The sequence below is a fragment of the Chaetura pelagica genome, unplaced genomic scaffold, assembly GCF_000747805.2.
Source record: "Chaetura pelagica isolate M959 unplaced genomic scaffold, ChaPel_1.0 scaffold142, whole genome shotgun sequence".
In the NCBI taxonomy this organism is placed as follows: Eukaryota; Metazoa; Chordata; class Aves; order Apodiformes; family Apodidae; genus Chaetura; species Chaetura pelagica.
In genome coordinates this window covers 6,963,606-6,991,289 of record NW_009952973.1, presented here as the reverse complement: position 1 = coordinate 6,991,289, position 27,684 = coordinate 6,963,606, and the positions used below count along the sequence as shown (strand labels likewise).

At 35.4% G+C, this 27,684-nt stretch overlaps 1 protein-coding gene across 1 annotated transcript in view; it reads left to right on the top strand.

Annotated features, from left to right (window-relative positions):
* Positions 1–26,035, top strand: part of SPOCK3 (sparc/osteonectin, cwcv and kazal-like domains proteoglycan (testican) 3) — a 113,797-nt gene extending 87,762 nt beyond the window's left edge. The window contains exons 5-9 of the mRNA XM_009995932.1: positions 12,484–12,603; positions 18,410–18,631; positions 23,209–23,271; positions 24,522–24,659; positions 25,679–26,035. Coding sequence (XP_009994234.1) covers positions 12,484–12,603; positions 18,410–18,631; positions 23,209–23,271; positions 24,522–24,659; positions 25,679–25,851 — 716 coding nt within the window. The 3' untranslated portion in view covers positions 25,852–26,035. The remainder of the gene's footprint in view (positions 1–12,483; positions 12,604–18,409; positions 18,632–23,208; positions 23,272–24,521; positions 24,660–25,678) is intronic.
* Positions 26,036–27,684: the final 1,649 nt, after the last annotated feature.

Here is a 27,684-nt window from a genome sequence, read left to right as displayed (position 1 = left end):
CTGCTGATCTAATGCTTTAATACAGAAATTACTGTATTATAGTATTATTTTAAATAAATTTATTTTCTATACTTACTGACCTTTTCAAAGTTCTTACTATATCCAGTCCTGCATAAAACTGTAAACCCATATATCAGTCTTCCAGGATTGACTTTTAATTATAACAGAGGTATTCTGTGTGGTACAATTATGTTACATTTATTCTTTTTCATAGTTACCGACTCTTGCTAATCCATGAGCAGCCATAGAATGTTTTGTTGTTCCTAAAACAGGAGTTATATATAAAATTACTAAACCAGCATTTTTCAGTATGAGTAGCTTACATGTTAAGAAATAATAGCAATCTTGGCTCTTAATGTGTAAACATCTGTTGGTGATGTCCATTTATAATACATACAGACATCAACAGCTGAACAAAATGCCAAGTCCACTCGGGTTTTCAAGCAGTAGGCACAGTATAGTCTTCAACTCTCAAACCAGGAGGAAAGGCAAGGTGTTGTAAAATAGAGAAATGAGGTTTTTCCTGTTCATTGAAGGGAAAACTGGCCTTATGGAAGTCAGTGACATAACTCCTCAATATAACCAGGATTTCTGTTTTTTTAATGAAATAAGAGCTATAGAGAAACTCTTTAATTCAGACCTGCTGCTGCTCTGCAAGTAAATTTTCTTGGTGTTGGTACCTGCTATTGAATACAGTAATCTCTGCACACATTTGCTGTTCCTCCGCTTCATCTTGCTAAGCAGGAATCTGCTGTGGTCTGCAAGACACTGAGGTGCAGTATCAGCATCTTGAAACTGCAGCAATGAGCTGTGCAGACAGGAGAGTAACATCATTCTGGGCTCAGCACAGTGATAACAGAACTACATGGGTTTTTTAGCTCAGTTGGTTCATATATGACTATCTGTGCTTGTATCTTTAAAAACTACCTGAATAGCCCACTGATCCAGCTGGTCCAGTAGAATAGAATAATTTCTCAGGACTGAGAAATAATGCCATATTGATCCTAACACTGGAGGAAGCCCCTCAACATACCCTAATATCACAGTAAGTTTGATTAATAATATAGCAGTCTTTGTTAGTAATACTAGTTTTGTTCTGTTCTGTGTACATATGGTGCTGATTTGTGCCTATTGTAAGAACTCCTTTCAAAAACTTTTGTACTTGAAAGAAACAGCCATACAAATAGACTGCATGCTTCACTATGCATCCACTTTGTCCCATTCTTGGAGACTGAGTTGTGGGCTAGATGATGAGCCTTTGGTCGGATCTACCATTGTCACTTTTAGTTCTTATGTAAGCTACAAAGAACATGTATTGTCAGGGGCCAAGTTTTGAGAAGTTGGTTCCAGTATTTACAGACCATATGCATTTTTCTAAAAGAAATTTGTCACTATGAGAACAGTTGGACATTGGAATAATCTCCCCAGGGAAGTGGTGCATTCCCCAACCCTGAACACTTCTAAGACTCATCTTGAGAAGTTCCTGGGCCATCTCCTCAGAACTGTGGTCCTACCTAGAAAAAGTTGGACCAGATGATTCTTGAGATCCCTTCCAGCCTGGCATTCTATGATTCTAAAATGACTGGAGACATTACCTGTACACAGAAGCGTCTTATAAGTAGTGTCACAGAATTTATCACTAACCTGTTGTGTTGGCTAGAGCGAAATTTATTTAATTGAGCCTGTAACTTGTGGTTCACAAATTTAGTCTTACGCGATAACAAATAGTGAAAAGGTTTCAGGAGGGTCTGGATCAAGCAGATTTTTGCTTCTTATCCTTCCATAAAAATAAAGTCTGTATTTCCTTGAGACACTCAGATATTCTGCAGATAGTCAGAAATTATCAGGTTCTGCATTACTTACCTATTTAAATTCTGTGAACTGAAGACATCTCTAAACCGTGGATCAAACAGAAGGAGAAGTCATACCACAAAAAGACTTCTTTCCACAGCACCTATGAATATCTGCTCCTGGAGACAAGGCGTAAGGCTTGATAGAGTTTGATCTGACTATAAACAGTAATTATTATGCATGGCTCTGCAGCCACTGATTTGTCATTCTTTATGATGGGATGTTACTGTTTTCCTGTGTTTGCCGTAGTAACAATTTTCTCCTGTACCTTTTTCCAGTCTAGTAAGCTTATTTGCCCTGCAAAGGAGATTAATGGAGTACCTTCACTTTAAGTTTTCCAGTCTTTTCATTAGTTTTTCTTCCTTTTGCAGGTTTTCTGATTGAAGCCTGATTTTCCTCTCTGATGGGTTCAGGTTTTAATACATGCCATAGTTCTTGTTCAGCTACTACAGTGTTCCTGAGGAACACTATTATTTAGATGTTATAGGAAAATGTATAGATATCAGAAGAATGCACTGAGCAATTTAGAGACCAAGCATTCATCTTAACATGAGAAATGCCATTAATTCTTCTGGAGAAAGTTTACAGGTCTCTGAAATTTTAAGTGGCAGCATTGAAACTGTGGATTTCCTCAACATTGTATTCGATGTTATTGCAAATGACAAAAGCTACAAAGTCTTTGATGGCCTTGCACCTTAAAGTCACTGAGTACTTTGATTTTTTAACACTTTTATAGTGTCTTCTGTTGCCAATTCAGATAACTTGGTTACTATTTTTAGTGTCTCAAGTGACAGTTTTTAGCCCTGTATGAAAGAAGAGTTTAGGAGCTGTTGAAATGGTAAATGTCTTCTATTTCTTGCCTTATAGTCTTTGTTCAGTTTGAAAGGAGAGAGAGGCTAGATAGATGAAGAACTTTCTTTTTTGTTCCTGGCTGACAGGATATGTTAGAGCAGACATTTGTGGTTAAAGCTTTTCAAAATGTGCACGCTGTTAATAGTTTCAGCTGGTTATCTGTATTGTGTTGGCATGCACAGACCTGGATCTGTATTAGGAAAACAGTAACCCTGGGGTCAGAATCCAGTCTGTTCAGACAAAACTTTTATTATCTAAGTACATCAGTCAGTGGACCAGGTTGAAAACACTGAATATTTTGAGGAAAAGAAGGATAACTTTGTTGGTGGACATTTTTCTCTTTTTCATTAATTCTGCCAACAATTTTATTTTGAAAGAAGTGTGCCAATCTCTGGAAGTCTTATTTTCTCCTCTTAGGTAGAAATTTGAAAGCATTACTAAGGGTAAACTTACAAATATTTGTTTAATAACTGCTTGATGATGAAGCAGTTTATTAGGATACTCCATTCATCTTCAGCATTGCTTTTCAGTATCTCCCCTGAAAAAAGATGTGAAATCTGTCTCTTAAACCAAGGGAGCACCCAAAATATACTTATTTTCTGTGTGTTGTCATACCTTGCAAAATAGTTCAGTGAGCATTAACTTTCTCTGGAGGCATTTCTTCTTGTACTGAACATGACATGGTCTCCATTTCTGGGCTGGAAACTTGCAGTGAAGGAATGCAGGAGAGCACAATATGGGTATATTTACACTGTCAAGTAATGTAGCTCATTGGTTTCCTCCTTGGCTCTTGTTCACTGCCAGACTTTGCTGAGGTCAAGTAGCCTTCATATCCTTCAGATGTGCCTCTGGAAATAGTTTTCTTCATGGATTTCTTCCTCCAGACTGCACGAAAGAAAAGCAGCAGATTTTATAGTAGTTTAACTTGCAAAGTTTTGTGATGGTGTCTTGTCAGACTCTGTGCCCTCCCAACATTTTCACAGACCTACGTGCCTCACCCATGCATGCTTCTCATATCCTTTTTAATTATTTATAAAACAGCACTTTGAACAAGCTTCCCCTTCCTCTCCAAAAATAGTAATTGTAATTCAGCAGGATCACTGTTGGTAATGCAGGATTTTTTTATTTAAAAGATGTATAACCACATTACAAATTACCATGGCTAAATGAATTATTGTCTCTATGAATATTCATATACATTTAATAAAAATTCCTAGATCTACATCAGACATTCATGGACAATCCCTCTGGTTTTCAGTGCTTAGACTAGCAAAACAGAATTGCACTTTGCTAACATAGTTCATAAACACACATATAAACATTTCAGATATTTGCACCCTAATTGTATATTTCTAAAACTATTACTTTCTTAATTTCTCCCTCAATTTTTGATTAGTTAGTTTCTGTGGAGACACAGCTGTAGATTACATTGACTTAAACAGAATTCTGTTTTCAATGAGGTGCTGTGTAGTAGGATTCACATCTCAGTGCATGTGATTTCTTTGCCAGGGAGAGTGGGTCTTGTGTTCTGTAACAGACATCATGGATTGAGTGCCATAGTTTTCTTCATTAATAGAGAAAGAGCTTGCCTACCTGATGGCCTCACTTTAGAAAAGGCACAAATAATTACCTACATTGGAGTGATGCCACTTTCTCAGTCATCACTGAGAGGTCTACGAAGAACTGTGCTCCTTAAGGCACAATTTTAAATTATTAAGAGCAATGCTAATCATTAAACATTCAAGAAGGACACAAAAGCAAATGGTTAGGGTAAGTATAAAGTTGTTTAAAGCATTGAATGACCATCTAAATGCAAAAAGAAGAAAACTGCTGCAAGGCCAGCCTTTAATCTGTTAAACTTCAGTGGTATCCAATGTGATGCAGAATTCCTTTATGCCAGAACCTTGCAGAACAGAGTTTAGTTAATTTCTGTTAGGTGGTTGTTCAGCCCAATGTTCCATTCTGCTGTTCTTCCTGGCAAGAGAAAAGGTGAAAGCCAGTAGACAGTCCTGCTAAGGCACGATGTTAATTTTTTCTCACAGTGGGAAAGAAAGATCTCTTAGTCCCTCCCAGGTTCTGTGTGCAGAATTACTTGATGTGGAAAACTTTTTAAGCCTCTTAGCAGCACAGAACATTTCTGATTTCAGAAATGCCTAATTTGAAATACTGAAATAATATATACATAATTTTAAGTTTTCATCTTGTATCCTTGTCTACTAGGTTTCAAGAGTTTTTATGTCAAAGGCAAAATGTCTTTGCAGGACTGTGTCAGTCTTCTTCTTGGAACAAAGAAAATGTCCTGACTTTCTGCCAGACCCATGTAATTATTTCAGAAATCCTTGAAACTCAGTTCAAAAAATTACCTCACATTTGGGGTATGGTTGGCTGGAAAGTTTTCCTCACTAAGAAAATTGCCTTCCCCCCCCCATTTGATACTTTCCATATCTTACATTATGTGAAATGGTGGATTCAATTGAACATATGAGAATGTTTGGGAATGACAAGATCTTGGAATACAGCATGTTACAGTGAGGTGTCTCCTTGCTAAGTACTTTTACTGACTATATAGCTTCATAAGTATGCAATTTTAGAGATAATATAATTTTCATCCCCAGAAATCAATAGTTCAGAATAACAGAGCATGATGAGAAATTATAACCAGCGCTAAAGGTTAGCAGCAGTTAGCAGAGGAGGCTATATATATACATTGACTGTCTTCCAGAAAATAAATTGACAGATTCCAGAATAGGTCTCTGATACTTCTGACAGATTAAGGAATTACTGTTGTCTCATTTAGTTGCAATGTCATAGTGAGTTTATGTATTTTAAGTTAAAAATAGTATCTGAGGACATCTGTATGTTGTGGTTACAACTATTTCTCCTGTACTCAGAAGTGAATGTTATATTTAAATGTGAAGTCTTTAAAACTATGAGAACACAGAAAGATTGGATTTATTTAATGAAAATGTATTTTAATTGAAATAATTCTACATTTTATGATACATTAATCATGAGCAGAATGTCTATATGGAACATTAGTTTGAGGTAGTAAGAATAAGCAGCTACAGTTCCCTGATACGTTGTTTGCAGCGTTTATATTAATTATTTCTTAACATAGAGTAACTGAAATAGAAAATTCATTATATTTAGTTAAATAGTAAGGAAATAAGAATGCTTTTATTGGTTAATTTAAGGGTATCTTCCTAAAATTGTAGGCCCTAGAGGTAACAGGTGGCTAATAAACTTGATGAGCTCATGAAAATAGAAATATACATAAGACATTTTTCAATTTACAGCCTTTCTTAAATGAAAATAATTCTGCTTATACATATGGGACTGTGAAAAGATGACTGAAATTGCTGTTCCATCTATTAGTTAGAAGTTTGAAGGGCTTTTTGTCCTTCTGCCAAATTTACTAGGTTTTGCAACCACATTTCTTTTTGCCATATGTTATTCTTCTCATTTGTGACAGTGATGCTACAGAGCTAGAAATGCTGCCATGTATTGCAGGAGTTATAAGGCCATTTGTACACAATTTTAGTTCTGGTGTTTTTAGACATTCAAAGTTAGCTAGATGGGGGGCCAGCCCCTAGTCTGGAGCCAAGAATTTTCGCTTCAAACAGTGGGTTACTTGGTGCTAAACTGATAAACTTGTGGAGAATGGCAGCCTTGCAGAATACTCACACTGAGTAGAGAGGTTTTATGTAATGTTCCGGTGTACTTCAATAGATACTGTCTTTAAAGGCAGCACTGAACTCTAATGGCAGTATTAGGGTTACCATATTTTCACACATGGCCCTCTGGAAAGTAAATACATTTATATGCACATGTATGGATGTGCAGTTAATCAGTGCACCTCAGATAGGTAAGATTTAGTGTGCAGCCATGCAGTAGTACATTAGTGGTGGGTGATGCGTTGGAAGGGCCTAAGGGTCATACATAGATACACATCAGCTGTGAGCTGCTCTAAATCCTTCTCACAATTGAGTCGGAATTGCTACTGTAAGCAGGCTTCTGGATGTCTAGCAATCCTGGACAGATGGGTGCAATCCTCAAGTTACTGCATAAAAAAATGCTCTTGTATTTTCAGAGAAAATAGAATAGAGCTACAAAAGAGTAGATAGTAGTATATTTTTCCTTTTAAAGAGGACACGTCTAGTCTTTCATCTAGTGAGGAATCTTCATGTGAATGGAACGATAACCACAGGACATAAATGTCTGGAACTTGCCCTGAGCAACCTGATGTGATTAGACCTGTTTTTATCAGAGGATAATACTGAACACTTATGAGTTGGGATGATCACAAGTCTTACTTTAGCATATGCTGATTGTTAAGTTACCCATCTCACGTGGAATAATTCCTAGTTTGCTCTAAGAGGTGTTTGATGTGTATACCCTGTTCTTCAAATTATATGCTGCCTATATATTTACTTTTTAGTTATTTTATTATATACATGAATTAATGAATGTAATTGTGCCCAGTTGCATGAGGTGGTATGTGCTGAGGATGATCTTCTGCAGTTCTGGTTGCAGGGCATGTATATCTTGAAACACATGATAGAGTTGTTTCACAAGTGGAACCCCATCATGTGATAGCGGAGTACCACAGTGTGCCTTGGATGTGTGCCTTCTGGCAGAGCAAGGCACTTCATATCTCACCCTGAAACAAAGCTTTACTCTTTCTCCTATGACTTAATCCCACTGGCTACATTGTCAGTAAATCATAGTTTTCATGCTAACTGCCCTTAGTGGATTCTGGAAATGGAAGTGTTGTATTATGTTATATAATTCTAAATATAATAATGTTATATACTTTAGGAATATTCTGGCTGTGGGGCAAAAAGAATACAGATCAATGTGCCAGTTCTACATTTAAATTACTGTTAAACTGTGTGCTATTAACTTCTTTAGGTTTATATAGATTCCTCCTCAGTTGTCAGGCCTTGAGCCTTTAGAATTGAATATTGAACTGAGGTCAGTAGCTGAAAAAGTAGGTGAAAGTTATCTCTTCCCAAAATAAACAGACACAAGTTCTATCTACAGCCTGGTGGTGGTTCCATAGATTATTGTGTATTATGCAACATAGTGTGGAGTGTTTATTGCTGCTTTTTTTTTCCTAAATCACTTTTTCACCTGTCACTTAACAAAAAGTACTCCTTAATACCACAGAATTGCAATGTGCTTATTATGTAAATATGGTAATGATTTACACATGTTAAAGTACACTTAATTTTTTATATATTACTCTGTTTGTATAAAAATTGTTCACTGTTAAAATAACTTATTTTCTATTATGCCAGAAAGCTAAGACTGGTTTAAATATGTTAGGGAATTCAGTCCTTGATGCTACTCCCAAATTATATTCTACATGTCTTCATAGCTTTCAGTAGCACTATTTTTACTTCTTCATCAATTAGCTTGAGTTGAAAGGCACTGAAAGAACACATACTGATTAGCATTTTAAAATATTCTACTTCCAATCAGTAAATTATATTCAAATGCCAACACAAATTCTAACATTTACTTTATGTGAAAACAAATGGAACAGTTGGTTCCACCTAACATGTAAGTAATATTTATTATAAATATATTTCTGGATTGGGTACCTGTAAAATTTCATATTCCTTCTTTTTCTTTTTTTTTCATAGCTTTCTATGTTGATTTTAAAAGATGGTCAGTTTTTATTATTTCAAATGACAGGATGCTCCGGTAACCTTTGAGATAGTGACTTCATTTTATCCCATACTGGTTGTCTTAATGGCTACTGGAATTGATGGTAATAGCCGGAGTGCCTTGCATTAGCATTAGACAAAAGCAGAAGTACTTCTTGGCAGGTTCCTGCATGGATTCATGTGATTTCATATGCATTTTTTGATTACTGTCTAACCTTCTGCAACCTTTGCTGTCTGTCTTTCGCCATTAGAGATTCATCTTCCAGTCTATCAGGTGAAATAATAGTCTGGATAGATCTGATTTACCTCATCTTGACCTATTTTAAATCAATACAGACCAATGCGTACAATAATTTCAACAGCACATGTATTTAGAGGCTGATCACCAGAATGAAATGTCCCTAAACATATTCTAGAATGCATCAACCCATTAATTAATATAATTTTTCATCATATAGTATAGCCCTGAGCAAGCATGTTTCAATAGCAAATAGCATTCTAATGAACAGAGTAGTTAGGCTGATCCTCTCTATTACAGAATACATTTATTCACATAATCCATGTGAATTGAGTTGGAGTGCTGAGGCAGGTACTGTACTGAGGCAGGATACAGGTCAGAAACAAAGCCCAAATGTACAATAAATAAACTTGATTATTTTCTGTGTGTGTGACTTGAAGGTTTGAGTTAGCGTCATTCAGTATTATCTCGTGCAGCACAGCTCTTCTGAAAAAAAAAAAAAAAAAGTTTTTAACTGTGATAAAATCTGAATATTGTTCTCTACTTCTTAAAGCTTTCTGAAAGCTACTCTACAGACTGAAGTCTTTTACATCTGTTCTGTGTTCATCTGAATGTTCTTGGGAAGCTGAACAACAGTTACTGAAAGTTTCTGTGTGAGTGGGAATTGTTTATTTTACTGTTCTCAAGGTTATTTTGCTACTTATGTACTTGCCACATGTCAAAAAAGCCCACAAAGCAAAACAGGAATCAGGCTGCCCAGGGAGATGGTGGAGTCACCACCATCCCTGGAAGTATTTAAGAAGTATAGTGTTTAGCAGCATGATTTAAGTGCTGATTGGGTAGATTAGGTTACGGTAGGGGGATTTAGGTTATGGTTGGAGTAGATGATCTGGGACGATTCTGTCCAGGGTTAGGACTCTAGCATTAAGGGTCTAAGGTTTAAGGGTCTAGGTGTAAGTGTGTAGATTACATGGTTCAGGTTTAAGGGTCTAGGGTAAGGCTCTACTGTTATAGCTCTATGGTTAAGCGTGGAGGGCAAATGATCTAGCTGATGTGGTGGTGTTAGGTCATAGGCTGGACTTGATGCTCTCAAAGGTCTTTTCCAGCCTTGGTGATTCTGTGATTCTGTGCTTTTAAAAAGAACCTTTTATTATCGTTGATGTTATTTTACATTGTAAATCACATCTTTAACATGTAGAAGATACTATAAAATATTTTATACTTTTTAAATAACCCACATGATAAGAACTTGGGTTTGTCTGTTTATGTATGGCTGACTGGATGTATGGAACATTAAATGGCATTCTTTCTCTTGTCTGAGGCCCTCAGTTTACTCAGGCTGTACAAATACTGCCTTAGTCATTTTTATCACAGTATGGCTTTATTACAGAACGAAAACGAAGGGAAAATTGCATAGTAATGTCATGTTATATCAAGAAGTAATATGAAATCTGTATGCTAAATTTATATAGCACTGTTTGAAGAGCTGGAAACAAATAAAGCTAATATCTAAGCAGCAGCATTTCTTATTCATTGAATGACTTAACAAATACAGTTATTTTCCAGCAATTTTTAGTTACTGATGTTCACGGGTACTGATATATATGGGGAGAAAAGTGTACTTTTAAGTATTACTTCTATATATGCAGCATTCTTTTTTTGCTGGACAGAATGTGTGAGCAATTAGTCTATACTCACATTTTGTGTGGGCAGAAATATCCCTTGTTCCCAAAAGATTACCTGTCCATAGTGATTCAGGTTCAATGAAGTAATTACTGGCTATCCTCTAAGTATGTATATTTACATAAATGAATTTACTAACTAAAAAGCTATGAAAAAATGGAGGTAGGTTTATCTAACTTTTGATCAACTATTTTGCTTTATGCTTCTTAAATAAGACATTAACTTATTTGTCACATACATCCTTTTGATGATTAATTGCCCATTGAGTAATCTGAACTTCGTACATTTTGGTTTCTCATCTTTACTTTGTGCTGTGAAAGTTGCATCTTTTCTACTTTTTAAAGTTGAAGCTGAGAATATTTTAATTTCTGGTAAGTTCAGACATGAACTGTATTACCCACTGTCTTCATCACCAAAATTGTAAGACATTTTATAGAGCAAATAATCGTCCACTAGGCTTATGTACAACGTAAGACCATTGTGCTGTCATCAGTCTATTACTGTACAAGCCCAGTTCAAGGTATTGGTGAAAAAAAAAAAAGAGGCTGGCGCAGCTGGCTGCAGCAGGAGCAGGACCCAAGCCCAGAAAGCCCATCCCACAGTTTCTCTGGGCATGTCCTGATACTCATGTGGAAGAGTGAACCAGAAACAGTGCCAGTGGCAGCTACTTCCCTGACACAGTAATTGGTGTGTGCCTGAGACAGGGACAGGAAGGAGAACAGAAATCTGCTACACGCTGTCCCACACCAACTTCTTAGAGTGGCTACATGCATGTTAGCCAGACATTGGCTACTTGCTTTTCCAGGGCAGGAAGCATGGGAAATGGAGAGGACAAGCAGAAAGCACAGATTCTGTTTTTTCTTTTAGGAAGGGCAAGAAAAGGAAAAGAGACTTTATCCAAAAGTCTCAAAACACTGTGTCCTTCATGTTTCTCATTTAATCTTGCTTAATGTTGAAGATGACAGGCCCATCACCACCTCCTACAATTTTTTGTGCTACTTCTCACACTTATTTTCACTCAATTTTTTCCCTTTATCACCAACACCTAATAACTTAGGTAGTGGGAAGTCTTGGCCTAAAGCCTGTTCAAATGTTCATGTTCAAATGCTAATCTCTAACTATATAAATAGCAGTAGTACTTTAAGGATCTATTTGCCAGTTTGTTCTTACATATTTCTGTAAATCTCTTTTTACTTTGTCATTTTCCAGTACAAAATACTATGTTCTAAGACAGTCTCTTTTTTAAAGCATATATGTTAATTTTCACATCAGGATACTGCTGGATTTTTCCTGCAGTATTCACAATATTTACAACTAAATTATTTTCATAACATTGTTTTTTTGCTTCTGAAATACTTCAAACAATATAATGTAATAGAATATTTAGAAAGGACCATGTGCAAGAGTAACCATGAAAGTGAATGAATGGTGACATGAGACAATAGGGATTTAACCTTTAAGTAGCCCCAGCCAAAACCACTTAATAGTAACCATAACGTTATTATTGTTTGCGGTTTCTTTTCTTCTTATTCTACTGTTTTAATGTTAGAATAGCTAGATCTTTAAAAGCATTCTGGGAAATAATAAATATATTGAAATATGCCACTTAAATTTTTCAATGGAAAATTTCAAAATAGAGGGGAAAAAGAGGGGGGTGGGGAGAGTACTCTTGCCAGTTTGCAGTTGACTGCTCATGAATGTTGGCTGGGAAGACAGCATTCAATCAAATAAGTTTTCAGGACCCTCTTTCAGGACCCCCCCTAGCCCTTTCTCTGTCAACCTTTTTTCCTCTTCTTACACTTCGGTGTAGGAAAGCAAGTTGGGTATTACTGCATTTTCTGCCTAAATCACATCTCCAATCGCTTCTGATAGGGCTTTCTTTACTATTGCCTTTAGAAATTAAACTCCAAGAGAACGTCATGGTCTCGCTGCCACGCAGCCTCATCTACAGTAAGATGTGAAGATATCTGTGTCATAACTGTTCATAGTAGTTTGTGAAAGTTGTTTTGAATGTATATATGTGTATAAAATTTCAAATTAATTTATACATCAGGCTTTCATTTCTGAGGGACCTCAACTGGTCATTACATAAGTAATGAAACTGAACTTTGTGGATTAAACAAATATGTGAAACATATATGTTTACCAGGGGTAAAACATTGAACAGCTCTGCATTTCGTTTTTCAGTGTGCAGTGACCTGGAATTCAGGGAAGTTGCAAACAGATTGAGAGACTGGTTTAAGGCACTTCATGAAAGTGGAATTCAGAATAAGAAGACCAGGATTGTTCAAAGGCCTGAAAGAACAAGTAAGGGATTTCTACTTGTCTTATTTGATGTTCTCTTTTATGATTTTCTGTACTTTTGTATTTCTGTATTTCTGCTAAGATTTTTCTTATTCTTGTGTGTTTTAAATAAGCATGCACATGAAACAATAACTTTGTGCTTTAATAAAGCTAATTTCTTATTTATTTTTTAGTAGTGATAGATGATACTCACTTTGGCAGGACTCTTGGTTGTGGGAATATATGGTGCTACCATCCACAGTGCTTTCATTTCTGATGCTAGCAAGTTGTTTATTTGATAGAGGTTGATAATTAGCTGCTGTGTAAGGAGACAGAAGAAACAAGAACACTTTTGAGCAATTTTTCCATAGAAAAAGGTGAGCTGCTATATGACTAGCCCTAAGAAATAATATACAGGAGCTGTAACTATGTGAGGCCCATCATTGCTAGTCAGTGCCACTGTACTTACTGGTACAGAAAAACATATGAAAAAGAAGCTTCTAAGTAAAAAGGAATTTTCAAGGTTGTACTTCAACCTGGAAAATATTCAGGAGCAATAATGAAGTAAAAACAGTAGGGGGCATAATTTGATTGAACCCCTTCAGATATTTAAATAGGTTTTTTGTTGTGGAAAGTAGTAAAGTTTTAAAATATAATTCTCAAAGGACTTATTTAAAATAGCAATTGAATGGTGCAATAATAGTTTCAAGAATGATCTCCAGCTGTGAGGGAGAGTCAAATTAGATTTCATGAGCTGTAAATCTCTACCTTTCATTAATACAAAGAGCAAACTATTAATTCCTCCAGAGCATATTTCACAGAATTTGGCCACCACGGTCCTCTTAACTTAGGTCCTTCACTCTCCTGGAGAATGTTCAGAGGCGAGACACAAAGGTGATCCAAGGGCTGGAACACCTCTCCGGTGAAGACAGGCTGGGAGAGTTGGGGTTGTTCAGCCTGGAAAACAGATGGCTCCTGAGGGGGACCTCATAGCAGCCTTCCAGTACATGAAGGGGTTCTACAGGAAAGCTGGGGAGGCACTTTTTTCAAAGGTTTGCAGTGAAGGGATAAGGGATAATGGATCAAAACTGGAAGAGGGAAGATTTAGGTTAGACTTTAGAAGGAAATTCTTTAGTGGTGAGACACAGGAAGAGGTTGCCCAGGGAAGTTGTGGAAGCACCATCCCTGAACGTGTTCAAGACCAGATTGGATGGGGCCCTGAGCAAGCTGATCTAGTGGAAGGTGTCCCTGCCCATGTGTAGGGTGTGGAACTAAATGATCTTTAAGGTCCCTTCCAACTCAAACCATTCTATGATTCTGTGATTATTAAATTATTGTTTATTTGTTTTTTTTAAAAGCTTTTTTATTACTATTTGTAGCATTATTTTTTTTTGCATCTGAAATACTATGTCCAGTTCTGGGCCCCTCAGTTCAAGAAGGACAGGGAACTGCTTGAAAGATCCAGCACAGAGCCACAAAGGTGATTAAGGGAGTGGAACATCTCCCTTATGGGGGAAGGCTGAGGGAGCTGGGCCTCTTTAGCTTGGAGGAGACTGAGGGGTGACCTCATCAGTGTTTACTAATATGTAAAGGGTGAGTGTCAGGACGATGGAGCCAGGCTCTTCTCAGTGATGTCCAGTGACAGGACAAGGGGCAATGTGTGCAAACTGGAGCATAGGAAGTTCCATGTAAATATCAGAAACTACTGTGAGAGTTACAGAGCACTGGAACAGGCTGCCCAGAGAGGTTGCGGAGTCTCCTTCTCTGGAGACATTCAAAACCCACCTGGACACGTTCCTATGTGATGTACTCTGGGTGATCCTGCTCTGGCAGGGGGGGTTGGACTCTATCTTTTGAGGTCCCTTCCAACCCCTAGGATTCTGTGATTCTGTGGCAGTGTACTGGTATTGGAAAGAATCATGCAGTAAACTTCTCTTGGCGTAGTAGATAAACAATTTATGTGTCATACAGTATGAGAGCCATATGTGTGTATACTGTTTTGATTTCCACATAAAGGCAAAATATATCTTCCTCAATGTATACAAGGATTTATTACTTATAAGCTTAATAAGGAGGCAAACAATAGTTTTACCTTGAAAAGCAGATGATATTTATTAAGAGTTGAAATTCTCCCCCGAGAAATAATCAGAAACACAAGAGCACTTCTGTTGATTCCTTTTGAGAAAATGTTTTGAATGCTAGTGAGTAAGCCATGGGGGAAGAGTATATTTCTCAATATTTCTCTTGGGATTGTTTTGGCTGAGCAAAAGAGCTTAAGCAGGTACTTCACATTTTTCTAAACAATGTTCAGAAATAGCAGCATAAAAGGTCATTTCATTATAGTTTATAGAAATAGATATCAAGTAAGTGCTTAAAATGAAAGTAAGAGCATCTCGTCTTTTGTAATTCAGACATCTGAGCAGCAATTTTTGCTCTCCTCGGTACAATACCCTTGTACTTCAAGAAATGACTCTCCTTCAACTATACTAATTTTCTCCCCTTAGTTTCTGCTTTTTGTTTTGTGTCTTAACTGTGAAAAATATAAGAACAGCATTCTGGTTGATGCTCAGAGCACTAGTATAGGTAGTCTGTGATGTGGGTGATTAATTTCCTACTTCTAGATCACTTGGTGATTTTGTGATTCTTTGTTCTGTGTCACCTAACCCCCTCATGTGTCAAACCATGTTAGCAGATGTCAAACACTAGGTATATATTTAAGTGCTTTACTGATTCTTTCTCAGGTCATCTGCAAGAGTGACACCTGTATTATTTTATCAGTATTATAGTAGAGGAGGGAAGGCATTGCAAAGACACATCACTTCTGATGTTCTTGAGTTTGGACAGTTCCTTTAACTGTCCTTAAAATTGATCCAAGTATTTTACTTTACCACAGTAATCTCTTATGGACTTAAAATGTGAACATGGAACTGACGTGATGATCTCTATGTGGTATAGCAGTTCTGGAGAAGAACTACTCTATTTTAAATCAAACAAAGTGGCATCTATCTCTGTCAACATGTACCTGTCTCACTTCTGAAATACTTTAGCCATTTTTATTTATTTCACCTAAACTAATATTTGATCTAGATTTCAGATATTTCTACACTATACTGCAGTGAGTTATGGTCATGAAAGAGTTTGGCTTGGTGAAACAAGCCAAGTGAAAACTAAGAAGAAATGTTTTTTCCTCTATTTAAAAACACTACAACTGTAAATACCAGAGAAGAGAAAGAACTAAAAAAAATAATTAAAAACGACCAAAAAACGTACCTGAGGTGTAAGTAAAAATACAAAGCACTTCAGAAGCAAATTCTGAAAAAAAAGAAACAGGAACTACTTTAAAGGTAAACATAGTTAGGTTTTTTAATTATTACATCAGTTATTTATCAGAAAGCTGGGCCCCATGGCCCACAGTGCTTTTTATGCAGTATATGCTTCTACTTAACAGATAATGACAGCTTTAATGTATGCAAACTTTTTTTGTTTTTCAGACTTGGAAATAACAAAGGGAGTTTCTTGTATGGCATATTGCTGTTTGAAGTAGGTTTTTTAATTCTGATGTGCCACTTATAATATATGCCTGTTTACTAGGAAGTGTATATCATCAATGTCAGTCTTCAAACCCTATATTTAAATGCTAAACTGTAGTTATGTTGAGCTTTAACTGGATTTAGAGGAGATACTGAAACATAATGACATTTTTCTGGTGCTTTCCTGTTGATATCAGTAAATTGTCATAAAATAATTTGGTTTTAATTTATTTTGCTGAGTCCAGTGCAAATGTTTTCATTTCAAGTTCTGTCCATAACATAATCTCCATTCTCTGTCCAAGGGAATCAAGGGAAAAAAACAGGGATATATCATACTATTCCAACCTTAGTTTAGTGATGCATAAAACCTTTGAAATGTTCCGTTATCTTTCACTATTCTTCGGGTAAATTTATTTCTCTTTAAAGTAAAATTTGAAACTGATGGAGAGGAAAACAATGGTTTTTGGAGTTTTTCCCCCTTTTCCTGAGTAGAGTTTATTAAATACATAACATTAGTTTCTAGTGTTCTAAAATACAATCTACTTAATGATGTGACCTTTGCCAGCATGGACCACAAATGCTAATTTAGAAATACTTTGTCCCAAGCAGGAAAGTGATGACTCTTTCAATATATTTACACTTAAATTTCCACATGCAGCTTTATCATCTACAATTATCTTTGGCCCCAAGATCCATCCCTGAATACACCTTTAAAGTGGGCTTTTATCTTACATGCCCATCTAGCAGGCATTTTATTCATTAAAATCTGTCTCCTCATGGCAGCTCTTTTTCTGCAACTTGACTTTCAGTTTGGTTAGCTGGCCAGGATGCCAAATAAAGAAAAAATTTGTGAGCACAAGAATAATTCCTCCCTTCATGCAGGTGCACATAAGGCAGGATAGGAAATTATATGTTTCACATTGACCCCCTTTCTGAATCCAAGGCCTTGAGAAGGAATCTCCAGCTAAAAGCAGGAATAGCAGAGAAACAGAAATACCAGGGAGGTGTTAAGAGACCTTCAGAAACAGGGCCTTAGAAGTAAATAATGTTATACTGAACATTCATGCTTATACAGAATATTTTAAGATGGAAGAACCTTCTGGAATTTTTCTAATCAGAAGCATCTGATGAATAATTTTGATACCTTTTACAGATAAAGTTGAATAATGCATCTACTATATTTTCTTATTTGTTCAGTTGGGTCTCGTCTCTCTGCTTTTCCTAACCCACAAAAACAAGTATTTTGTCTTGACTTTTTTCAGGGTCTGGAGAGGAAGGGAGAAAGAATCTGTTGGTTGAATGCTTAGCTATGTTTTTTAAATTATATTCAACACTTTTAAAATATTGTATGTATCAAATGGCTTGCTTAATTTTTTTGCCGTTTTCTTTCTGTCAAGCAGAAAGAATAATGAATGCAACAGAACAGGGAAAAGAAAAAGTTTGACTGCCCTGGTCAAAAGTCATAGTTAATTTAGGATTTCTAAGTAAGGAGACTTTAGGTAGTTGCCTGATTTCCATGGGGAGTATTTGGTGCTATCAGATTTCTCCTTTTCCTTTCTGAAATGATCATTCTACCATAGTGTGGACATTTCCACATACATATATATCTAAAGGAACATCAACAGACCTCTAAAGCTGATTACTGTGTTATACAAGTTCACCTGTTCTAGCAGTGTAGAAATGCTGTTCAGATTTCTTTCCTGTTTTCAGAACAAATACTAAGGCAGGTATGTTGGTTTTAACAGAAATAGAAACTGGGATCTTCTAGGAATTCAGGTAAAGATAAAATATCACCACTTTCAAGGCATTGCTGAGGCTGAATATCTTGTTCCTTTTTCATAGAATTGAATATATTTTACAGGAAGAGAAAAATGGACTCCAATAAGTTATTTGGAATTTATTCTCCTCCTAGTTCTGTAAGCATTGCAAACCTGAGCTTCACTCTCCTGATTTATTGTCCTCAACAGAATTATTTTCCAGGAAGTCTCTGTAGATCATTTATTACTGTACTAATGGGTGTGCTATAGGTATAATGTTTGACAGAAAAACTCTTTATTTCTAAATGCTTTGAGACTGATTGTGGGATTCATTTTGTTAGCAGGTTAATTAAATTATGTTTTTAATGAAGCTGATATGACATATACATAGTGCTTCAATAGCAACCACTGTTCATCTACTGTATCTATGTACCACTTGAGCAATTTCCATACTGCAGCATTCCTTTGTGGTGGCTGAGATCAGAAGCTGCTGTACCTTGTCTATGATATCATTATTTATTTATTTATTTATTTGCCTCTTAGGATTTGATACCAGCATTTTGCCAATTTGCAAAGACTCTCTTGGCTGGATGTTTAATAGGCTTGATACAAACTATGATCTGTTGTTGGACCAGTCAGAACTTGGAAGCATTTACCTGGACAAGAATGAGCTATGCACCAGGGCGTTCTTCAATTCTTGTGACACATACAAGGACAGTCTGATATCTAACAATGAGTGGTGCTACTGCTTCCAAAGACAGCAAGGTAAAAGCTTGCATGTGTGTATGACTGACCTTTTTGTAGTGCTTTATCTTCTTTTAACTTATTAAGAAGATTGAAGTGAACAAAAAGCTCTTAAAGGCTGTACCATGAATTTGTGTTAAGGTTTTTGATGTATCATGAATACCTAAAATGAAGTAAAACAGTCCAACAAACAACCCAAGCTAAATGGAAAGGCTTGCTAGGAGTTCAAGGATTCTAAATAAAGTGAGAAACAGCAGCTAATACTTTTACAGCAATATTTTTTCTTGTGCCAATTTCCAGTAAGTATACAGAGGAAAAAGACCAAAATAAAGAACAAAATTACTTAAATTATTTCTTTCCCAATCTACTTCAGCTACATTAAAAAATTAACTTTTTAATTGGTAAAGTAGGGCATTCTATTTTGTGAGCCTATTAAAATAACTGAATGAACATTATAGACAGAGTTATTTCCAATCATTTGGACCTAAAACCAATTGATTTTTACTGCCTAGATGAATCTGTTAATATCCTGATGTGATTCAGTTAAACAAACAAACAAACGCAACCTATAAGCATTGTTTTCTGAGAATCAGGTAACAATTTTAGATCTAAGTGAGAAATCATATAAATTATATAATCAAACTAGTTGTAATGAATCAAAGAATTTACTCATTAGATGTTGACTGAAACTGGACAGAATTGCCCCTTCACTTTTCTTACTAATATGAGAGAGATTTTCAATGGGATAAATAGCAACCAGGGCCCAATTTTCTACTTCCAGTAGAGGAGATAAGACTGATCTGGTGGAAAGCTTGCAAAGTCAGTTCAATTTTTTTTTTTTAATTTTAGTATCAGTTTTTGAATCTCACTTATGCTCTTAAAGCTCTAGATAAATTCCCATTAGCACTCAACATCTATCTATGATTTTACTCTGATTTCTGTGTAAATTAGGATTTTTATCATACCACTTCTGCCAGTTGTAAATCTGAAAATAAATAAAACTGTACTTCTGTAGATACATGCTAAATAACAGGCTTATTTTCTTTGATATCTCTGTAGTTGAAAAGTTAGCAGTTAATCTTTCAACACACTTTGTTTTCCAATAGGAAAATATTTTAGCTTTTATTTTTATAAGCATGTATGTATTGTTAACAAAATTAGTAAAATAAAAATAACAGTCCCAGAAGTAGTTCTTAAAGTAAAGAACATAATATATTTTGTTTGAAATTAAAAAAAACACACCACCATAGTAATTTCAGCTTAACATATAAGCACCTTTACAGTGGTAGGCAGTATAAATCTTTTCAATTTTCACTATACGGCATGTGGCCTAGTATGGTCTAAGGTTCTTCTACCAGTTGGCTTTTCTACCAATTTCTTGTAATGCTTCTACAGCATAACCACAGCATTAAGAAAGCACTTTCACAGATTAGTTTCAAATAGTTTTGCATTTTATAACATCTAAATACTGTTTGTCTAATATGTTTACTCATTGTCTGGAACCCATGGATAGTATTATAAAGACTGATCTAAACACTACTGAATTATATTAGTGGTAACTTGAATGCTAAAAATCTGGCATCTGGCTTTCAGTGACACTTATTCTCCTCATTGCAGTATCCAACATTATCAAGCCTTTCTTCCCTTTTTATCAGTCTCCCCACTGTCTTGACTGTGAGATTGATTTTGATAACAAAGTGTGTTTGAGCATATAGTAAAAAAACATGTGTCCTCAACATTGTACAAGAAGTGAAATTTCAGTTTTGGCAATTCTTCTCCTTTAAACTTACACTCCATCCCTCCAAGTTAACGCTGTCAACAAAATCCGTATTCTCCTTTTCTGAAGGTGTAAGGAGAAAAAAAAAGCTTCTAATCTTATTTTGTCACATCTTATAATTCTGTCTTGCACTGAGTCCTAACTCCCTAGTATATTAGTGACCCACTGAATTCTCAGTTCATAAATTGCAGTGTTACGCTAAATCTTCTAATAGGTGCATGTTTGGTTATGTTTTGCTTGATTGAATAATCTCAATAAGACCTTTACCTAGACCTTTGTTATTAATAGCAAAGAGATGGCTAGGTAGAGAAACTCAGTGGCTTCTTTCTGGTGTTTACTAAAATAAATTGATATTAACAGGATTCTTCAAGCCATGTAGGCAGCTCTCTGTCTTCATTGAGCTTAGTATGTGTTTTTTGGGCACATCTACAGTTTTATGGCACTGCTGTTGATTAATATTGTTCAAAGTGAATACAAAATTTAGTCAACAATATGTATCATACTGGGATAGATATTCCATTGTGCTTTTTAAAAATACATAGCATTTGCTTGACTTATTATCCTAGAAGCTCCCTTACTTTGCCATCTTAGTTCAAGACTATCAGGAGCAGACAAGTACTTGCAACTCTTCTTCATTCTTTCATTCTACTTGAGGTCTGTTGTGATTCATTACAGTGCACTAGACCCATTACTGCAATTAGTCACAACTTCTAGTCAATATAAGCAACTTCTTATGAATACTTAAGTCAGATTTTCTTGCTTAGAAAAAGATGTTCCTGTAGTAGCTGTCCCATCTTGAGTAATGCTTAAACACTTAAATGGCTCAGTGGTGCTTATTGCCTTTTTTCTTGGCTGTAATCAGCTTTATGTCTGGTTTCATATTTCTGAGGCACTCTAACACATTTCTGCAATACTTCAAAATCTATGCTTTGCCAGTGCTCTTTTCAAGTCTTTCTGTATGGTTTGGTTGCTGTTGCCCTCTAATTTCAACTACAATTCATGAAAGTGCTTCAGCACTTACTTTCTTCAGACCTTATTTTCTTACATGTTTGACTCTAGCTTAACGCTTCAATGCTTATTTAAATGCTGAGGCACTTGCAGTGTTGGCCTTTTTGTGGATTGGATTTCTTTCTGCCAATAATTCTTAATTATTACAGTTTTGTTTTTTGTTTCACCACTGCTTCAGAGTAGGAGAGTATCCAATTTTGCTAGGATTATTGTTTAACACCTCTTTCTTTCATGCAGGCTTCCGCATCGATCTATTAGTCCAGCACTTCTCTAGATGCTTTTTTCTTACAGGCGCTTCAGTCTGTCAAGACAGGAAGACATCTTTTTTACTTTAAAACTAGTCCATCTTAGGGAAGAATTATCATTATCATAATTATCAATTATAATTGTATTTGCTTTGTTAGAAAAGAGCTCAAGAATAATAGCAAAGGCCTATTGTTATACTTAGGCTATGCCAGCCAAGGGGCTCTGTGTTCACCATAAATTTAGCTCCCCGTTTCTCACCAGAGTTAGAGCATTTCTGCAAGTAAGACACCTCCATGTATTGTGTTCTTACGGTTCTTGCACTCTTGTGCATCTTGTGCTGCTCTCAGCTGGCTAAATGGTGAGCACTCTTGTTTTCCTGTAGGAGGAATTCAGGAAAGACTGCTTTGGCCTGTCACCCCTCAAGTGATTCTTGCCTAACTATTGCCTGCCCTTCTCAGTGACTGGGTTCTGGTCTAAGTGTGTGCTTCATCAAGCATGTGCCAATCTTACTCATCTTTAATAAAACTTTTTTTTTTTTTTTTTTCTGTTTGCATGGCAAAAAAGTAGTTTAACTGTATTTCAGAAGGGAGCCTAGAGTTAATTGCATGGCAAAGATGTATTCTAAATAATCAGAGTGTGCTAAAAAGGGAAATGAGAGATTTTAGTGAGATGTTGGAAGAGTATTGTCTGGGAATGGTGTAAGTAATGTGAGTAGACTCGGTAATACTGTTGTTCATTCAGAACGAGAAATGCCTTGGTGCTAATGGTCTAATGTAATATGCAATATCAGTGTTCAGAGATTAGGACTTTGCTGTCTTGGATTCTTTCACTTATTCAACAGTAACGTATATACATTCACATCTTCCTTCCCATTCATGGGACTTGCTTTTATAGACAGTAGAAAATTAAATTATACAGAACTACAGTAAGCTATAACTCTGAAGAAAGGAAAACTGAAATTTAATACCTGTTCTGCCTCTTAGAGCCATCTAAAGTTTGGCCACTGTTTTTAATTAGTTTGTTAAACTTTGTATCCATGGGATTGAGTCTTAAATTGTTGCAATGGAATTGCAGTCTTGCAGACTTCGGTAGAGAAAATTCTTGTTTTCTTAGTGAAATATGCAAAACACAAAACTTGAACATGACTTCTAAAAAGAGCAAAAGGGAAAGGAATTGAAAGAGCCATCCTGTTTCAAACCAATACATGAGGCAAGCTTCACAATTGCACACTGCTTTCTCTAGACTTGATATAATAGGGTGTGATAGAGTTACTATCTACATTCCTCGATCTTCCAGACTAGTGATGAGATGCTCACTTACAGCTGGGTTAACCAGGAGTGGCCTTCTGCACAAATCCATAGCGATGCTCTAATTTATAATTCTGGAGCTGACACAAGATCCAGTAATTCTTTTATTTCAGAGCTTAGAAAATGACTACTAATGCAGAATATATGTGTTAAGATCAGTAGTTAGAGTGACCTTAGAACATAGCAAACTGAAAACTTAGTCATATGCTTTCTTGCCTAGATACAGTGTAATCTCTTTAACATTTTTAATGTCATTTTAGACCCGCCATGCCAGACAGAACTCAGCAACATTCAGAAGCAGCAAGGAGGAAAGAAGCTTCTAGGTGAGCCATAGATCATTCTTTTGAAGGTTTTATTGCTTACATAAATAACCCTGGTGAAACAGCAACATAAAATCAATATTAATCCAACAAAGATAGACCGCAGTAAATTCCAGCAGCAAAATTTATGAAATTTTTGAAAGCCATTAAACTTAGTTTTATTACCTTACCCACCAAAAGATATTACATCTGTTTTATTACCCTAATAGAAGGTACATTTTAACTTTTATAGAGGGTACTAAGACACTCCTAAATTAGCGTCTCTGCTGATCCTTTACCTGTATTATTCTTTAAGTAATTGAAATCTTTGTTATGAATCAGTTTATACTTTATCAATATGACTTAAATGTAAAATCTTCATTTAACTGTTAGCCACTGTCTAAAAGCTGCAGTTAAAGGCTTTGGCCCAAAGTATTTAAAACCGTATTTCTGCTAAGGTACCTTCTAACAACTATACACTTCAAAATGCTTTCTTATTAATGTTCTGTTAATTGTGATTGGACTGCATTGTATGTTTCTTTCAAAAAGTCTCCATTTGCTCCAAATTTTAAAATTTGATTATGCAACCTTAGGCAAGTCACTGCCTTACTCAGTAAGTCTCTGGTTGTGTCTATTCTGCTCTTGGTGGGGAACCTTTTTGTCTTAGAACCTAATCTGCCTAGGTGTTTTGGATATAAATGCAAATTTAACCTTTTTTTTTTTCCCTTATTGTTGATAAAGTCAGTTTGTTATACTGCATTTGTCTTCTGTGTCAGGGTAATTACTAATAGGTAACTAAATGGATTGTAAAATATATGTTAAATAAAAGTAGCTCCTAAGCCTTGTAGCAGACTGTTAGTCCAGGAAGCCTGGCTGTTATCCAGATTTGTTTGTACTCCACAGATTATCCCATTCAGGTGTGGTTCTACATTTGAGCCTTTTTCCCAGAATACAGTGAAGATCTTGTTTGAGACATTCAGGGAGTAAGGAATATATATATGTGTATATATATATATCACAGGATCAATGAAACATTCAAAGGAAGATTGGTTACTTTATTTCTTGAAATTAGTCCAAGACTGATGCGTGTTATTTTTCCTCTCACGTTTGATATATTCAGTCAGTTTCTGCTCACCTGAATTTAGTAATAGTAAACCAGTCAAGTGTAGAGTCTGGAATGAAGCAAAAGCAAAAGTTAGTTACTTTCTGCTATGATTATCACATTGACCAAGAGGCCATTTTAAATATTCTTACTCAATGTTTATGTATCACAGGGCAGTACATCCCTTTATGTGATGAAGATGGGTACTACAAACCAAGTCAGTGCCATGGAAGTGTAGGGCAGTGCTGGTGTGTTGACAGATACGGTAATGAGGTGACAGGATCCAGAACAAACGGTGTGGCAGAATGTGGTAAGTTAAGAAACTTTGGTGGCATTTGGTTTAGAGGTTATTCCCTTTGATTACCAAGCAGATTAAAGGTCTTGCATAAGAACAGATGTGAGACCCAACTACAGGATTTTGAAACAAAATGTGACACATTATAGTTTCTTATTGTTACTACTTCATTATTTTTTGTCACTTCTTCACTGTGTCAGCTGTTAATAGACCTCATATATGTGCTTGGCGTAAGTGTACATAAATTTAGGGAAAATTAATTATCTAGAACAGCATTAGAGAAGCCTCAAAATGCTTGATGAAATCCCATTGGGTAATTGTTATGCTAGTGAGTTCAATTTTTTCAGTTAATGTTTGGTGGAATTGCTGAAAGTTCCTAGCACACTAAATCTTCCCTTGTTTTTCCCTTCCCTACAGCACTGTCCGACTACTTCCAAGAATTCCCATGTCACCTTTATTTGATGTCCCAGATACCAAAAATGGCAATTAAATATTTTCCTTTCTTTAAAAAATAACAACAAAAAAACCCCTTAAAATATTCCTCTCCACCTCTTTTGCAACAAAAAGAACGTAGCCTGAAGCAAAGGATTAATTTAGCACAGTACATACATACAGGCTTAGGCCTGTTGTCCATCTACTCCAGCTTCCTTTCTAGGTAAATGGATACTTCTAGATGGTTTGGTTCAGGATAATATGTAAGAACTGAACAATGGACAGTATATATTGTCAGTAGTCCTTATTGTAATTTCTGAGTTGGACTTTAATCTTACTAATTTGTTCCTGGCACTCATGATAGGTCTACAAATCTATAAATTTATCTTCTTTTGCTAAATTTAAGAAATTAATCCCTGTTCAAATGGTTTTCTTTTAAGACAAAAGAATGTTTGTATTATTTACATTTTATTTCTGTGTCATACTGTTTAGTTTAAAATAAGTGATTGTCCTGAAATTAAATGTTCTAGTGTGTCTTTTTGTATGCTTATGTACATTATACTATAATTATGTAGTGTCTTTTCTCTATCATACTTTTTTAGCTATCGATTTAGAGACTTCGGGTGACTTTGCCTCTGGCGATTTCCATGAATGGACAGATGATGAAGATGATGAAGATGAAATAATGAATGATGAAGATGAAATTGAAGATGATGATGAAGATGAAGGAGACGATGATGTTGATTATGACGATGATCATGATGGATATATTTGATTATATTAGGGGGTCCGTGAATTGTAACTTTCTAAAATTCACAAGATGACTTTTCATAAAATCTCTTTGCTCCCCAAGATCAAAAGGATTCTAACAAACATGTATATTTTGTATGATTATTTCAAACGTTGCAGCTGGAGTCATAGACTTTTTTTTTTTGTTTTAATAAGAATAATTATATTATATGCTTTTGAGTTTTTAAATGCCTTTGTGCTGAAGAGAACACATTGGAAGTCTAGCCTGAAGAAAGACATGTTATGTGCTACTGAAAATATAAATGTGCAAAACACACTATAAAGACAACCAGGCTCTTAAAACTCCGGTGAAAAGATATTTGTCCTTCCTTGGAATTGTGCATGTCCTCTTCAGAACACATAATGTAACTTAATTTCTGTTCTGTCAGTGTTTCAGGCCCTGCAGGCTTTGCAAATTGTCCTTTTAATAAACAAAAAATGTATTACAGTAGAAAAACATTGGTGCACAAGTAGCATCTCACCAGTCTTTAATTAACCAGAGGTATGGAGAAAAAAATACCAGGAGGAAAAAATAAAGCAAAGTCCTCCTTTGTGTTTGCATTTGTAATTTATTTTTTTTTTTATTAGGAAATGACTTGGTTATTGAAAGGATTTTTCAAAAGCAGTAGGATGGACAAGAACCAATTCTGTAATTCTAAAGTTTTATTGTACTTCCATATTTTTTTTCTTTCATGTCAATGTCATATAGGCTTTATCATTATTTACTCAAACATTGCTTCACTCTTTGTTGTTTCTTTGTATTTCTCTCTAATCAGATTAGAGTAAAATATTTTACATGGGGAAAAAATTTTGCTTACAATTGTATTACCTTTATACATGACTATATTTCAGAGTATTGACACTTGCCCCAAGGTAGTTTTTAAGAAATGTATAAGTTTTCTTAATTCAGGAAATAGTTTTGCATCTTTATCTTAATTCATGTTGTTTTCTGTCACTAGTGCAGAAACTTAGATATAACATATTGTAAAGGTGCCTTGCAAAATAGAAATAGAGAGATTTTAGCATGCATACCAGTATAGGATGTTAGGCAATAGCTAAGCACGCCCAATTACCAAATTAATACCAGTATAGATACTGCTGCAGGAATGAAGAACATGGGTTATTTTAATTTTTTTCCTATTGTTACGTAATTACCATGTGGACTAGATTATAATTATTGTGTAGAGTAGCACTTAAGATTTGACTGTAGAGAAAATTACTTTAATCACTGTATTTATGTTAGCATGTTACTTAATTGTGTAGACATTTTGGGACTCCACCATCTTTGTTCCTATCATATCTATTGCTTTCTGCCCACAGTAAAACTGATGTGACCTGTATAATGTCATATTACAGGTTGTATAACTTAAAAAATGGATCACTGGTTTCCTGTCGTTAATTAAAAGGAAAATCAGTTTCTTATTTGAATTAATTTCTATGCATTAAATACTAAATTTAATGTTTATCTTATGTAATATTGAAAAGTATAATGCTTTTTCTTTTTTACTGTTTCTGTATAGTTTGCAAAATAAAGACTCTTGTAACCAACCTTTGGCAAGTATAGCCCATCATTTTGACTTTTTGCATAGCTAAAATTTTGGAACAGGAAAAATTCATGTTTCAGATATATTTCACTTATTAAAATATGTATTTATTTGTATGAAGACAATCATTAATGTTTTATTTTCAGTAAGGAATTTTTAACTAAGGCAAAACTCATAGGGAGCTTTTAATTTTCTGTATTTTTTTCTGAATTTTCTATATTCTTGTTATGTACTTCTGTGACACTGTCTTCATTGCATCTAAGAGAAAGATACTT